The 16,394-nt window shown below is 48.8% G+C and overlaps 2 protein-coding genes across 5 annotated transcripts in view; both read left to right on the top strand.

Moving 5' to 3' along the window:
- FAM219A (family with sequence similarity 219 member A) overlaps window positions 1-10,755 on the top strand; it is a 98,206-nt gene extending 87,451 nt beyond the window's left edge. For 2 of the 3 annotated variants that reach the window (XM_021379453.1, XM_021379451.1), the window contains exons 4-6: window positions 477-557; window positions 910-964; window positions 2,012-10,755. In XM_021379453.1, coding sequence (XP_021235128.1) covers window positions 477-557; window positions 910-964; window positions 2,012-2,170 — 295 coding nt within the window. In that variant the 3' untranslated portion in view covers window positions 2,171-10,755. The remainder of the gene's footprint in view (window positions 1-476; window positions 558-909; window positions 965-2,011) is intronic. The other variant, XM_021379452.1, reaches the window with a different exon arrangement.
- Window positions 11,566-15,914, top strand: CZH9orf24 (chromosome Z C9orf24 homolog). Of its 2 annotated transcripts, none has more exons than XM_021379449.1 (7): window positions 11,566-11,881; window positions 12,886-13,033; window positions 13,633-13,745; window positions 13,862-13,937; window positions 14,056-14,269; window positions 14,488-14,577; window positions 15,766-15,914. In XM_021379449.1, the coding sequence occupies exons 1-7, from the start codon at window positions 11,744-11,746 to the stop codon at window positions 15,866-15,868; spliced, it is 882 nt and encodes a 293-aa protein (XP_021235124.1). In that variant the 5' UTR covers window positions 11,566-11,743; the 3' UTR covers window positions 15,869-15,914. The 2 variants fall into 2 exon arrangements, with proteins under 2 accessions (XP_021235124.1, XP_021235125.1); XM_021379450.1 differs by having other exon boundaries at window positions 11,568-11,881; window positions 14,056-14,264; window positions 15,766-15,899.

Raw genomic sequence — 16,394 nt, 5'->3', positions numbered from 1 at the left:
ATTTAAGAAGTGCTAGTCCATCTGGGCTCCTGTGCTGTGCCATCTAGCTCATACTTATCACATTACTTGCTGAATTTAAGAGTGAGACCTCAGAAGTGCTGTATTATGAGGGCTGGGTAGGGACTTAGGCAGAAAGACCAAATCCATGGTTTCCATGAGTAGAATAGTAGTAGTGTTAAGCCCCCAGCTTTCCCTAGCCTCCTTCTCCCATTTATATATTGCAAGTGCTATGTACTCATTGCTAAGGAAAAAAAATCTGATAAAGCAAGCAGTGCTAACTGAACGGGTTAATCAGAATGACACCTGGAGTTTCTGAACAGTTCTGTCTTCCAGGGAAGAGCATGTTAGCATGTTCCCAAGGTATGTCTGGTGCAAAGTAATGAAATGGGGAAATCTTATCTATCATATGACTTTGATACAACTGTGTGTTACTGAGCTTTACTGTGTGGTTAATGGACATCATTTAATTATTTCAGGCTCGTTGTTCCCAATAAGGGCTATTCGTCATTAGATCAGAGTCCAGATGAAAAGCCACTGGTAGCCCTGGATACGGACAGGTATGCAAAAATGTTAATAAGATGATACACATTATGGCGCAAGCAAGTTTTCACGATAGATTGTAGCACTGAAGCTAACTCTTGCTGAAACCATTCTTCTGTGGACTCCTCACTGTCTTCCGTGTGCCCTTTCATAACTGGTCTGTGTGTGTAAACAAGCAGGAAGAGGCAAGAGTAAAGAGCACATTTATGGAAATGTCTGAGGCTCCCAAATGAAAGTTGCCTTCCAGACTCCCTTGATGTAATTTCTCTGTGCCTGAAAGACAGCTTCATGGCACTAGACAGGACTAACTGGGGAATACAGGGCTCTCTGACTGTTTCCTTCTTTGCTTTGTCTTGTCCTTCCCTGCAGTGATGATGACTTTGACATGTCCAGATATTCCTCCTCGGGATACTCATCAGCTGAGGTGAGTTACACTCTCTCCTGCCATCCTTGCCATGAATGCTGATAGTAGAGCAAGGAGAAACAGCTTAGAGTGGCCTTTTGAAGCCAAAAATGGCTACACAAGGAATTTACCAGTGGTGTAAATTTGGCAGAAACCGTGCCATGCTTCTTTCTTCTCAGTGATCTAGCTGGCTCCATCCCCACACTGCCATGGCACAGACACAGATTTGCCCACGAGCTCTTTTCACCCTTTTTTTCACTGAAGCTTTTCCCAGTTCTGCTGAGTTCACAGTGTTGCCCCATGTGGTACAAAACCATCAGTTTGTCTGTCATGGCAGCTCAGCGACTGTTTGCTTGCCAAGAACACAAATAAAGGACCTGAGAGTGTGCTGCTATTTCCAGCCCTTCTGGGGGCCAGGGTTCCCTGGAGGGTGTTTGCTTGGAGCAAGCAGAAATTCCAGGGAAGACTTACAAATATGAACTCATGCCCTCTCAAAGAGAAAAGGCAGGAAGTTTGGGCTTGTTAATCCCTTGCATTGTTTCTAAATATATTCCCAAGCTCTCCAGTGAATTAGTTGCTCAGCCTCTGGCTGCTGCTTCTGTAGGATATGATTTTATATCCAAGATGCTGAGCAGCCATTCTGCACATGAGCCATTGAAAACTTGTCCCCCTTGTGCCCCTTCCTAGTCAAAAAATACCACTGAAGCATTGAGAAATGTCTAAGAGTAAATGATAGCCCATAGTAAATGATCAAATGATCTGGGCTATTAGAGGGCCCTGACTTGAAGGGTCCTTTAGAGCTGGCTAGATAGCAGTTGAATCTGAGATTACAAAGAACCAAGTGGCTTGACCACCTTTCAGGTGCTATAATGCCCCAGACTAAGTGGGTGGACTGCCCAGCTCCCTATTGGATTATTCTTGTTTCCTGTTTCATATATGGGAAATATCATATATATTTAAAGTATCGCATATGGGAAATATATTCCAGAATAAGGGACCTGCTTCCTCATCCAACCTATTAGAAGAAATAAGTCTCAAGTGTTTGACTGTTTGTCTCTTTGTCTGTAGCAGATCAACCAAGACTTGAACATCCAGCTGCTAAAGGATGGGTACCGGTTAGATGAGATCCCAGATGATGAGGACCTTGACCTAATCCCCCCTAAATCGGTCAACCCTACCTGCATGTGTTGCCAAGCCACCTCCTCCACCGCCTGTCACATCCAGTAGTGAGGCCGGCAGGCTGTGATCAGTGCTTTCCACTATAACTGTAAAACTTAACAGCCATTGCTTCCTCCTATGGTAGGACGTGCACCTCTTTGTGTTCATGGAGCCAGGAGAAACCCAAAAATTCATTTTATGATTGATTGATAAGTTATTTTAAACTATGGTTAAACAAAAAACAAGTTGCTCAAAGTGCCAGGCAATACCTGACACAACTGACTGGTCTGAAGAGTGAATGCAGAAGGGTCGAGAGACCATTCTGGGGCTTTTGTAGGCACCAGAGATGTTTTGTAAGGTGTCAGTTCCAGAACAGAAAGTTGGGCTGCAGTTAATCCTACCTTCCAAAACCAATCCATCTGCAACATCAAGAGTGAATCTGAGGTGTCAAGGGGTATTACCTGAGGTCATTTCATAGTTCATTCACTAAGCATGATTCGATCTGTGTAACCAAAATTATACCACAACAGAGGCACAAATGGCAGCAGAGCAGGGCATCCTTTCTTATGGCAGCTCTAGCTAGAACTAACACAACACAATTCATTCACTTGCAAAGAGGGTGAATAGGTGGCATTTCACTGTGAGTCAGTACTAGCTAGAGCTGTTGTGTCACATATCCAATGCAATCTACCTTTGGCACCACATTAAGTTATCACCAAGCACATCAGATTTGATCTACAATCCATCCATGCTCTTAGGGGATTCAGTCTTTGACTGAGAATGCCATACTCATGAATTCAGTTCAGTTGAATATACTGACTTCAGCTTATACTTAATTCCTGTGAGACCCATTTGCTTCCAAAAGTCTCAAACTTTGCTCGACTAAGAAAAAATGAAACCTACTAAGACAGGAACTGAAGGTCAGCGCCAAAAAATCTAGTAGAAGAAAGCATATTTTTACAGAGCTCGGCTGTTGATATTCTTTTGACACGGCATCTCTTGGTACCTGTGGGAGAGATTTGTTAACCTTGTGGTGTCAGACTTTAAGGGATTTTTGAGCAACAGAGGGATTATGAGCAGATTCAGCTGAAAAAATGAAAAGCCACAAGAGGAAACCACTATTTATCGCATCTCTGCCCACCTGTAAACCAAGCTTTATCTGCTAGAGCTGTCCCACATCAGGACCAACTGTGTCAGGAAAGCTGGCATGACATTAGATTTCTGGACTGAATTGCCAGTCCACCAACAGATTGTTTTCAATGCAAAATGATTTCTGGAATTAGGAGACATGTCCTCTCCTGCTCAGCTTTACACTGCTGGCTTCAGAAGACATGGGACGCAGATGGTGGACAAGCTGGCATCATTCTCTGAGATGAAAACTTTTGACACAAGCACAACTGTGTCCTTTTCTGCTCAGCCAGAAAGACTGCCTGCCTTACATCAGCACTTGCTTTAGAGACTGGTGGAGAGAAAAAGTTAGGGCAATTTTAAGTTTCCTATCAGAATTCCCCTGGGCCACAAGAAAGAGCCTGATCTCCACCCTGAGGAACAGATCTGCCTCAAATTTACACATCATGATCTGAGTCTTTAAGAAGTCTCATCTCTCTTAGTGATGAGAAGTTCTCTTAGTGATGAGAAGGACCCTTAACACCCTGGGTATTTTTCTGTGCAGTACAAGGCATGTTGTCATCCACAGCATAAGCAAAAGAGCAAGCATTCAGGACTCCTGGGCTTCATTCAGTAGCTGGCTTCAGGCAACTGTGAAAGCTGTGTTTGCTCCCTCCCTAAAACAGGACTATTGCTCTATCTGCCAAGGAACAGAAAGTGACTCAGCAGGCTTGTTTACTGAGCATCTCTGCCTCCTAGTGCAGAAGTACTGATTAACTTGCCAACTCCCCTAGGAAGAGAGTGTTCCTTGATTAGAACTCCTCTCAATTTCTCATCATATAGCAATGATTAGGGGGAATATTTCAAAAACGTTTCTAAAGAAGAACATAGCTTCCAGTCCCCAGTTCCTTGTTTCTTTTGTGTGCCTGCTTTCCTCTCCAGCGCTAGGTTAGGTGTGAGATGAGCAAGTTGTCTGAAAGGGTGAGGGAAGCTCTAACAACACTCTGTAGGGAGAAAATATCAAGGAGTCTTTTTTTCAAGTGGGGAATGTAGTCAAAACTTTAAAGAAACCCCATGGTCTCAAGTAAATCCTTTAGTACATGGCCCAATCTCTTTAAAGGTTCACACTTCCAAAGCAGGATTTTGCAGTTCAGCATCAGTACCATATAACATCTTCATTGCACTTGTCCTCCTGAGTCAGTGTCTGTGCCTTCTAGCCAGGCTGCACACACTCAGCCTTTCCCACAGCCCTTGCTCAGGAGCTCAGAGCATATTGGTGAGCTTGCTCAAGCAATGAGGTGTCCGTTTCCATGGGTCAGCCTTGGCAAACTGCAGATCCCATGGGTCACCTTCACACCACCTTTATGTTTCGAGAAGGATCAAAGGAGACATGCTGAGATTGAATTTCTCAGAACTGTAACTCTCTGTAACCATTGCACTATGTCACCTGAACCAAGTCCGATTTTTTTGCCCATTGCTGCTTTTATTTGCCTGCTGTGTGCCCTGAAGCATTCTCCAGTTCCTCTAGCCACCCTCCACCCTTTCCATTGTGTGATGTGCACCTGCTCCCAGCATAAGACCTTAAAGTCCCTTGGAGGGAAATATTCATTTGCACATGGGAAGGAGGGAGATTAATATAAATGTTAACTAGGCTAATGCTTCCTCCAAATACAGAGGGAAGCACAGACCCAGTGTTTTTCCCTACTCATGGAAGGATTTGGTTGCACAAATAGCTGTTTTGGCATGATACAGGACCATAAAATGGTGATTTTTTGGCTTCTCCTCTCTATGCTTTGTGTTCATATATTTTATTAGGGGATTAAAGTAGAAATGGTGGGGATAAGTAGTTACCTGTGTAGAGTCGTTATCAGGAAGGCTGAATGAATTAAGGCAATGCACGTGTGGCTATCATAGAAAACTGATCACTAACCCTTCTGAACTGCAGCCCCTTAATCAGTTACGACCATGAGGTATGGCTGTTGGCTTGATACAGAACATGATGGCCAGCCCGGCATTATGTGTTAACAGTGGATTGGGTTGGCTCTCCCTGTCAGCTCTTGTGTTCAGACTCTTGTTTCAGCCATAAGGTTTTCCTTGTGCCCTCACTAAAGGTTATGTTGTGGTGGGTTCCTGGGAAGGAGTACACATACGTGGCCATTCTGCCACTGCTCTCTTAACGCCAGCAGGTCTTCTGCTGCCATGGCCTCGAGAAGGTAAAAGCAAAGAGCACAGCCCCTGACTCTTTGCTGCAGCATTGTAAAGCCATAAAAGCTGTAGAGATGCTGGGTACTCTCCAAACTGCAGATTGTTTGCAAGAAAGAGAATTGTTTCTTTGCACCAGTGTTTGCATCATACCAGATGGCCTTTTCAGGCCCTATTTTCAGTCCAAAGTGTACAGAATACCAGAGGGAGGGATGCCACTGAGTATGAAAGGTTGCATTACTGTTCATCTAAATTACCAAGCAATTATGATAGCTTCTTTACAGTGATGCTGGCGCCTCCAACAATGGAATTTGATGCCTCCTAAAGCCAGACTGGCTTTTTGCTCGGATTTTAAGTACTTTCAGTCTCCAAATTACTGGAGTTTAGGCAAATCCTTTCCTCTTATCAGATGTTAGCTTCGCCCTTTAGCATGAGCTGTCTTTGGACTGCAAGGACTCAGTGCTCAATGCTGTTTCTCCAGTGTGCAAACTCCCCATTTCCAAATGTCTGTGTATCCTCCCAGTGTCAAAAAAGGTCCTTAGATAGAAGGATCTAGTCTGCTTTTCTGGTGGCTGTATAATCTCTGCCTCGAAGAAGGCTGATGTCTAGATGATCATCCCACAGGCTCCTTTGATCTTATCAGACCTATCTTGAAGCCAGCCTTTGGAAGAGGCACTGGATCAAATCTGATGTCACTGCATGTCAACCCCCATGGTGTACATTTAGCCCTCCTGTCTGCTATGCTCCTCTGGCCATCTTGCCTGCAGATGCCTTGCAACTGCAAAGCAGAGGGCCAAGCCTGAAGCACAGACTTCAAAAGGGACTTCTAGATGCTGTGGTCACCCATGGACAGGACAGACTCAGCTGCTTCTGGTTTGGCTCTCCATGTCCTTTTGGAGAAGGAGGCAGCTGCTCTGCTCAGCTGTGTGCTGGCTAACATATTGGTCTGAGATCCTGAGCAGAAACCTTCTCTCTCCATGCAGTTTGTCCTCAGGGTGGCCTGCAAGCTGTACAACAACGCACAGGAAGCTTGAAAAGTGCAGCACCCTGCATGTGACTCAACAGCAGAATGAAGATGCTTTTGAAGGAAGGAGAGACCCAGCTGAGCACCAGATGGAATGATAGAAGGAAAACAGGCAATAACTGGAAAGGCTGCCAAATGCTGCCTTGGCCTAGGACAGGTCCCAGCAGTCCAAGTTTATCTGTCTCAGTACAGTGCTGATACCATCAAGGAGCAAAGCTTGCTTTCAGATGCACACTCAAAAAACACTGCGTCCCTGAGCTGGCACTGCAGCTAAGTACTACTGCAGGGAATCTACTTGACCATCAGAGCACAGAACTGAGATCTGGGGCCCTTGCTGCTCTTGGCACATGTTAGATGCTTGCTTTAGTCTGAGACAAGCCACATCCCCTCTAGACATCCATTCCCTTCTGCAACACTGGGAAGAAATCTGCCTTCCCATGACAGTACCACCTTGCATGGATGTTACCAAGTTTACAGTGAGCACCATTGTTAGGATAGCTCTGCAAGCAAGATGCAAAAAGCATGCTATAGAAGTTCTACACATAGCTTCAAAGTTCTGCAAAGAACAGCAAGACAACTTTTCTTTCCCTCACTTTACCAGCTTCTGGTTGTATTCATGTATCAGAATGCTGCAGAGTGGAGATTCGTAGAGAGATTAAGCAGCTTTAGGGGCAGATGTTTGGCAAGGATATGTTTCCCAGTTATTTGGCTGCTGCCTTTGCACAGCTGGCTACTCAGTGTGCATGCTGACACAGAGAATGTGTAGTAACATTCGGTAGCCCAACAGCACCATCCCCTGCTAGCAGAGTTAAGGGATTTAGAAGTGCAGGTGGTTTTATAACTCAGATAGTGAGCTCTAATTGCATGGAAGAGAGCATTGGAATGCTCGTTTGTGATATTCCCAGGGCAGTTTCATGCTTTTATTTTTAGCATTTATGTAATGATATGAGATGCTTTTGTCTGGTCTCTTCCTTCATTTTTCCATTTTTCCTTCAAGCGCACATGGAGTATGGCTGCTCCTACCTCTACCAAAACAGGCTTTGTCACCTGGCTGCTGCTGGGCTCAGCACGCACAGGCTGCACGTGCCACCCTGAATGTACCCTGGCTTTGGCCTCTGGCACCCTTCAGAGCTGACTCTTCACAGCTTCTCTCTCTCTGCTTTTCGTATCTCTAAAGGAACATTTTCATAGTTGGTCAGAGTGTCCTCTAGGAGGACACAACATCCCTGTCATTTCCTGTCAAGGCTTTCTTGTGCAAGAGACCACTCCAGACCTTGAGCTGCACTTCATCAGACAAACCTACCCCTTGCAGAGCCATGCAACTCTGAAGCTGAAGGGCCATCAGCTTAGCGCAGAAGAGCCAGTTGTGGCCTGGGATTGCATACAGAAGGTTAATGCCACACTAACCCAGGTGCAGGCTTCTCACAGGGGCTGCCATCTGAGATTTCACTCCCTGTGTAGTGCAGCTGAACTGTTGCCTTCCTTCCCAAAAATTACAGCTACTCCTTTCCTGTGATCCCAAACACCGGTGGCAATCCCTGGATCACAGCAGCTAGATGTTATCTGGCTGAGCTTGCTGGAAAGGCAAGGGCAAGGGCTAACTGAAGGTACATGGAGCAGAGCATGCAGAATGCCATGGCACAGAGCAGAACACACACACATCAGCAGGACAGACTGCAGCTTTCCCTGTCACCCATAGAGAGCAACTCTTCCCATTGCTTCCCAGACCAAATTGCCAGCAGAAACTGGTGGTGGGTCTGAGCCTTTCTCTGAAAAGCTGCTTCAGCCAAAGATGCATTTGCTTCTGGAAGGAGCACATCTCACTGATTGCGCCCAGTCTGTGAAACAGCCATTTCCATTGCAACATACAGTGAGAGGGGTAGTGGAATTGTATCAGGGAGTGGAAGGTACAATTGAAACCTCATTAAAATGTTGCTTTCAGATGCGTCACTGGAAACGGAGCAGTAAGCACCAGGAAAAGAAGGGCCACCAAAAGGCTGTGCTGAGATATGTCCTGTTACCTGCTGAGGTGTTTACCCTTTCCTAGCTGCCCATTTACCTGCCCCAGGTGAGGTCTCCAGAAAGATGTGATGTGATACAGACCCATGGAGAGCTGGAAAACTTGGGCCAGCTCTCCTGACAGCAGCCCAGCAGAAGATGCAGCAAGTTTGGTGGTGGCCAGTGAGACAGCTGGGATTTCCCTTTGCCCTCCTGAGCAGACCAGCAGAAGGCTGTGGGGCTGAGAGTCACCCGGGTGATTTTAAAACCTTGGTGTGAGCCACCATCACCCTGCTAGGGTCTGGGACTCAAGATCCCTGCATGAGCCTGACACCCATGGGAGGCACGGCTGGGACATCTGTCAGTGGTTCCCTTGTCCGCTGTGAAGCAAACGCTGGTAGGGGTGCAGTTCTGCAGAGAGAATGGCTCTAGCAGAGGACAAAGTCTTTGCAGGGGAGAAAATCCAGAAAGATATTCCCCTTTCTCCCCTTACATGCATTTATAACCATTTGAAATCCTTCCATAGGGACTAGTGAACATTCAGTTTAATAAAGAAGGGAACAAACCACTACAAACTAGCTTTCTGAAGGGTTCTGAAAGCAGACGCCACTTGCTTGCATGCAGAGCTGCTCTGTGTCTAACAGGCAACTTCCAGACCTCACTGCATCCTGCAGCTGGATCCCTTTGTGTGCTGTGTGGGGCTGTGGTGGGAGAGCCAGAGCTGACCATCACACCAACAGCTACAGCTTCCCAAACTATGGAAGGGTTAGACAAGGAAGCGAGGAAAGCAGCAGCAATGATAGAAGTATAAGTAGTTGTCACAGGTAAACTTCGGTATCTATGTCCAATGGTTAGTTCTAGAATTGCAAGCCTTGTTATATTGCATACGTCCTCCTTTCACTCTTTTCTCAAAGCAGCCATCATCTTTCCCCACACCCCACCTTGAACTGGTGTTGAGCAACACAGGCAGTTGCGCCAAAATGATTCTCAGCCCCATCCTGCATTCTCCCTCTCCTACCCAAACCCAAAGCAGTCCAGACAGCTGTTGGCTATCACAAGTCTTAACTTTAGTAACTCCACTTGAGTTTCTTTCTTTGTGTACTATAGCTTCCTCCACAAGCACCCCAGCAGGGCAGTACAAGAGGCTCTGACCATGTCCCAGGAAGCTTCTTTGCCCCCTGGCAGCACCCTGCAGACATGCACCTTACTGGGAACGTATGGGTCGATGCTGGTGAGAGCCGGCACTGCTGACCTCATGCGTCACAGCTGATGGGGATCCACCAGGGGAAGCTGGCAGGGAGTGGCTACTGTCCCTTTTCTTTTAAATTTGGAGGGAGAGGGGGATATTTTTGGCATTTAGATTATTGTCCACCTTCTAGTGGCCAAGTTCTGGGCTGCATTAATAATTGGGGTTGATGGGCTGTCTGGGCAGGTATGGAGCTTCACACCGACTTCAACAGCACATGCCATGGCCGTATCCATGGCTGAGTTTCTCCCATGCTGGCAAAGAGCAGGCTGTGCATCCAGCAGGCTCCAGATGACCCGGCAGGCAGGGAGGCAGCCCTCTTCTGCGTTCAGATCGAGTCCATTTCATGTCCTCAGCTTGAAAGAAACTAAACCCAAGGAAATGCTTCCAGGGTCTCCTTCCACCACGCAGTGCCTGGTGCCCAGCGGAGGCATTTGTGGGTCGCTGAAAATGGGATCCTTCTGGGATATATTTAATGGACATGCCTTTCAGGAGAGACCTCCCAACCTTTTCCTTAATCTGAGAACAGGGGATGAATTTCCAGCTGTCCTTGCATATAGTGAAACATAGCTGAAACAGCCAAATGCAAAGTAGAGTTAAATGTAGGGTTTGATCTGAATAACCTTTTAATTAGGAAGATAAATTTGTTGTAGCTTGACCTTAGTCCATGTTAGGAACCTGCTAATCATGTGACATGCGGAGTGTATTAATGCTGCACTTAACTTGGCCATTGGTTTTATCATCTGGTTTGGGGAGTTTTTCACCCCCGAAGCATCAGTATGTTCTTTTTTCTCTTTTTTTCCTGTTCAGAACATGTAGCACATGTAGTACTTCTGTTTTCGTCCGTGTAGAGTATTGCCTTAAACAGATTGGTTGTGTTGTGGTTTGTTTTGGGTTTTCTTTTTTTTCTACCATCAGTTTTATGCATTAATTTATTTAAAAAAAATGTGGTTTTTTTTTTGAAAAAACATGGAACGTATAATATTTTTTTTTAACATTTCCATGGCAGTATTTATCATTGTTACTGGTTGTGTGTAGTGTTACAATTAATGATATTAAAAAGCATACATACAAAAACCAGCCTGCCAGCCTCTGTCATTGGAGTGAATTGGACAGTGGGGTGTGAGGATACAAACAGCGCTGGGATGGTGCCCCGAGATGCCCCAGCTCTCACTGATGCTGAAATCGGGGATGGACAAACGGATGGACAGAGCTGGCGTTCAGGCACTGCTGGCCAGCTTGGAGGGATGAAAACCTGTAGCAGCACAGGGACACTCAGAAAAGAAGTGTCCAGAGTACGGGGTTTCTGCCCAGCATCTTGGTTTGGGCAAAAAGCACAAGTGGTTTCTGTGAGTCCCCCCTGCTGTAACCCCACTGCCTGCACTGAGCTTGGGGATCGCTTGCCTACACCAGCCCTGCAGAGCCTACCCCACAGGGTGACCTAAATCCCCCTTTTTAATGGAAAAAAAAAAACCCACAGGGAGAGCTCCCCAGAACAGGCAGTAATTCTTCATACCCCAAAATCACGGACCAGTGCCACGTGAAGTAGGAGCCCAGTGCCATGCCTTGTGGTGGCTGGAGCAGTGTGGTTCTGCTCTGGGTTTTTCAAGGGAATACGGGAGAGAGGGCCTAGAAACCCAAAAGTGCCTACAAACCATGGTCCTGCACCTTCCAAAATACAATAACCTTGACTGTGGCCAGCTGAAACTTTTTCCTGCCCTTGTTAATCTTAATTGCCTGTGGGAGGGGGGGAAGGCTGGGACCAAGGGAATGTAGCAGTGCCCATGGTGGGAGGGATAGAGGGACAATGGGAGGGATGCAGGGTTGCAGGGAGCAGGACTTGTTATTGTTGGAATGAGACCAAATCTCCCTGCTCCTACACTGTGATGTCACCAGTGACACAACCACCACCAGGAGCCTCCAGAACAGTGCCACCGGGGCCCCATTCCCTTTCCACACAGGTTCCCACACAGGTCCACGTGGGCTGGGAGACTCCAGCCCTGTGCAGTGCCTCTGAGCCACCCCAAGATCCACCAGGAACCCGTGTCCCTGTGGCCACTGCACCATGTTCCTCTTTGCCCAAAAGCACAAGACGCCTGTCAGCACCTACACCGACGCTTTCCGGCCGCCATGCACCATGAAAAAGACGATCTTTGAGAAGGCTCCATTGCAGCTGTGGAAAGAAAACAAATTTGTGACCCAGGTAATAACCTCAGGGTTTCTTCCCCGACCTGGCTGAGGATGATCAGGGCTGGGCGAGCGGGGACATGGGGAACTCATGGGGCATCTCATTGTCCATATCAGGGGAGGTCCGTGTTCCCTGGTCAGCAATATGTCTGTGCTTGTGGCTTCTTGTCCCCTGGGCTTGGTGTGTATCTATGGAGTGCACTTATGGGGCTGACAAGCACAAGCTCTCACACACAATTCCTGGTCATGAGCAGGTTTCAGAGTGCATGCACAGGGAAGGGGAACTGAGGCAGGGCAGCTGGGTGACGTGGTAGTGATGGGGGCAGATGGGAGGTTCTGGGAGCTGCCCAGCTCACAGCCCCAAGACTTGGCTCAGCCCTGCCCTAAGCGTGGCAGGACCTCTCCCAGCCCTGATCCTGGAGGAGGACGGACCCCTGAGACATGGGGGGGTCCCTGTGGTCCGTGGCCATACAGCTCTCCCCACACAGTCTAGCCAGCAGGCAGGCTCTGATGTAAAGCACACCACAAAACAGGTTATCTCTTGTGGCCTCATTAGCATGTTTTTTATAATTAGAGAGCCAGCAGAGGGCACGGAGAAGGATGTCACAGCTATGCAGGGACAGAAGCATCTCTTGCAGCCCAGGCACCCTTGGCAGACCCCAGCCCTCTTGGCCTCTGCCAGCTGTAGGGCTTTATCCCATAGCTTCTTTCCCTACCTCTTCTGACCCCATACGTAGTGGTCCTGTTGTCTCCACACCATCCTCTGCTTTGCAAAGCTCCTGGATGTCCCCGGACACCCCGGATGCAAGGGAGAAGAGGTGGTGGTACCCAGCCACTCTCTGTCCCCAGTGCACAGCCTCTACACAGATGTTCACCCTCCTGGTGAGTTTCTGGGGCATGTTTCCTGTGTTAGGTCCTGCCTGATAATCAATAATTGGCTTCACTACATTCCCGAGTGCCCACAGAAGCAGGTGCTGCTGCATCACCTGGGCATCTCACCTCAGTCTCCGCTGTCTCTAGGGATTAACAATGCCCCAGGAGCAAAATACGTCGCACCGAGGTCAGCCTGAGAAGCTGATTAAGGCTGTGATGCAGGAGTATTTGTACCGGAATGCCACTGACCCCACCGCTTACTGGCCTGAGAAGTACTGGCTGACCAAACCTGAAGGTACTGCAAGTTCCCATCTGTCCCCGTGTCACGCAGGGCATGTCGCTAAGGGCCACTAGGCAGGGAGCTGCCAGTGCCAGGTGCAACTCTGTCCACCCCTGCTTTTACATCCTGCATTTCCCCAGTGGTGGCAAAGGGGCCCTCAGCTGGCATCTGCACTTCTGGCTTTGCTGTAACCACCTGTCACCATCCCCACACTGAGGTTTCTTGGGCTCGCCCCAGTGACAGACCCTCAATACCTACTGGTGGTCAGTGATACCTGAAGGACACGTCCCTACTGCCCCCAGGGTTGGGTTGGGATCAATTGGGTTGAGCTGGATTGGACATGCCCTCCTTCATTGTCAGGGTCACCATTCAAGCTGCACCTTTTGTCTCTTGACCAGTGGAATGGAGGTGGTGGCAGCCGCACCTGTTAAGGTCTTGGTGGCCCTTAACAAGGACCCCAGCAGCAGCACCTCTGAAATGCCCCTGAACCCATGGTGTTGTGTCTGTGAGACACAGAGAGCAGTTGGGATGTTCCAGCTGTGTCACACATCCCCAACCCCTCCAGCAGCCACCTGCCCCACAGGCCAGTCCCACCTGTCTGCTTCTCATTCCAGAGAAATACTGCCCAGTTTTTGTCAATGAGGACAAATACATCACCTGGAGAACAGGTCCCTACAACAGCGCAGCCTGGAACAAGTACAGCACCTACCTCCCCCTGCCACCCAAGGTAGAGTCTGGTCCCTTTTACCCTGCGAAACTGGAGCTACCTCAGGTGCCATCAACACCTTGGGTTCTGCAGTGAAATGGTGGCAATGCTGCAAAGGCTACAATCACTCCTTGCAGGAGATGAGAATGGAGACCTTTCTTCAAAGCATACCTGTGCCATACCCTCCAAAACCCGCCTGCCTCAACCAATATGGTAACTGCCCTCATCCGGAGCTCCAGCTGTAGCTCTGCCTGTGCCATACCAGTGGCCATCTGGTTGACCAGACGCTTGCTCCTCCTCTTTGCTACCCTCTCTGTCCCTCTGCTTGCAGAGAGGGAGGTGGTTGGTGACATGCTGCGCAGGCTGTCGCAGCTCTCACCACCATCCCTGCAGCCTGTGTACACTATGTCGGGGAGGAGACCCTTCCAGGGCTATTTCAGCCCATGCTCTGGTCGCCACTACTGCCTGCGAGGGATGGACTACTATGTCGATGGGGACCCTGCCATCAGAAGGCATCTCCACACACTAGCAGAACGGACTGTAAGGTTGAGCTGGGCTGGGATGGGCTGGGAATGGGTGAATGGGTGTTTTGGGTTGGATTGGGATGGGCTGGGTTCGGATGAGCTGGGTTGGGTTGAGATGGAGTTGGGTAGGGTTAGGATGAGGTCACTTGGGTTGGGATGAGTTGGGCTGAGTGGGTTGGGATAAACGTGCCCTCCATTCTCAGGACCACTGCTCACTCTGCCTCTGTTGTCTCTTGCAGGAGCATCCCATGTTGCAATTACAGCCCTACAGCGATGTTCTGTGCAACTACACATCACCCCCGGCCATCATACCCATATATGAGCCCTAGGTATGAACGGATTATGTGTGAGAGTGCTCCAGTCAAGGACAGGGTGCCCTGGTGCAAAGCTATTATTTTACCTAACACCAGCAAGATGCTAGGTCCCTTTTTTGTTGGGCTTTGATGCAAAATTGGTCAGAGGATTTTCTGGGGATGATGGTGCAGAAAGCAGACCATGAGGAGCAGTGGGTCCCATTATGGTGATCATGCAGGCAGTGACACAGATATGTTCCTCCATCTTATAGATCAAGTGGCCACAACCAGGCAGGGCAGGCACCATTGTGGTGCTGAGCTGGAGAACACGTTATTGCTGTCTGTGAAGAAGAAGCCACTAAATTTCATCCCTCAGAGGCAGGTGTTGCTGTGCTTGATTGCATCCTGAGGTCCTTGGGACTGCGCAGCACCCAAACTCTTCGTGGTGCCCCTAAACCTGGCTGTACATGGCTTAGCACCTCCTGGATTTTGGTGCCACGTTAGTGCTGCCTGTGTAGCTCTTGTACTTTCTGCCATCGCCTGCTTTTCTCATCGAAGGAGCTGTTCCCTGGTCATGCTGCTCTTTATACAGTAATCAGCCCTGTCCTTCACCCACTGCAGGTCCAACAGCCCCTTAATCGCTGTGTGTTTACCTTTGGGATCTTTCCACTGCAGTGGCAGCTTTTTCCCTAGAACAGATCTCAGGAAGCAGCCAGGGGGGAGAGGAGGCTGTTATCCAGCTTAGCTGTCACCGTGCTACTGCACCAGCTCCCCACAATCCAAAACTAGGAATCGGCATTGCAGAAAATGATTGGCCTTATATTTCTGAGACCAGAAACTGAAAACAAACAAGAACAAACAGGGAGCAGTGAATTCTCCATAGCAGTCCCCACGCCCAAGCCTCAGTGAGATGGTTCTCTAAGTCTTCTCCACGGAGAAAAAGGTGTATTTTCCTGGACTCACATGGCTCTGGGAATTAAGGTTTTAGGAAAATAATGGTGCAAGGAGTGGGAGTTGGCAGGGAGAGACCTCACTGAGATGGCAATGCCAGGGAGCTTCAGCTCTCCTGCTCAGCCTCAGCACCCAGAGGTGCTGATAGAGGATGGGAGGCTGTGCGGGCACTGCTTGTCTTGATGCAGTGCTGGCAGCCAGAAGCAGAGTTTCTGCACTTCTTCCTTTAGTGAGTTTCATCCTGCCCATGTAGCACCACGTTTCCTCTCCTAGGTGGGACTCCAGCCACTTCAAGAAGCTGGGGGGAGTCCAGAGAGGCAACTACACCATCCACCCTGAGTTCGCCTCAGAGACGTACAATGCACCGGCATGGTAGTGGAAAGCAAAGACTATCTCTTCAATAAAACCACTTTGGGCAACCACCCCTTGCAGCTGTTCCTACAGACTGGGGAACTCCCTGGGAAGGGGAGACCAGTAAACGTTGCAACCTTGGGCTACACTTGGACAAACCTTGGTTATGGATGCCCCATCCCTGGAGCTGCTCAAGGCCGGGTTGGATGGGGCCCTGGGCAGCCTGAGCTGGTGGGGGGCAACCAGCCCATGGCAGGGGTTGGGGCAGGGTGGGCTTTAAGGTCCCTCCCAACCCAAGCCTTTCCATGGCCCTGTGGTTCTTTGATACTTTGGGAGCCGTTAACGCAAGCTGCAGACCAAAGCACGCAAGAAGAGCTTTCAGGGCACGGTGACACCTCCAGAAATAGAAGCAGCCATCCATCCCCTCGCTCCGGGCACACTTTCTTTCGCCAAGTTCTCCAAGCACAGGGCTGAGACCCCCCCAGCGCGCGGCCAAACAAGGGAGGAGGGGTTGCGAGCGACGTCTGAGAAAAGAAGGAGCGCAATTCAGG

Source organism: Numida meleagris, chromosome Z (genome assembly GCF_002078875.1).
Source record: "Numida meleagris isolate 19003 breed g44 Domestic line chromosome Z, NumMel1.0, whole genome shotgun sequence".
Classification (NCBI taxonomy): Eukaryota; Metazoa; Chordata; class Aves; order Galliformes; family Numididae; genus Numida; species Numida meleagris.
Note: the sequence above shows the minus strand (reverse complement) of the source record. Positions and strands in the feature narration are given on the sequence as shown.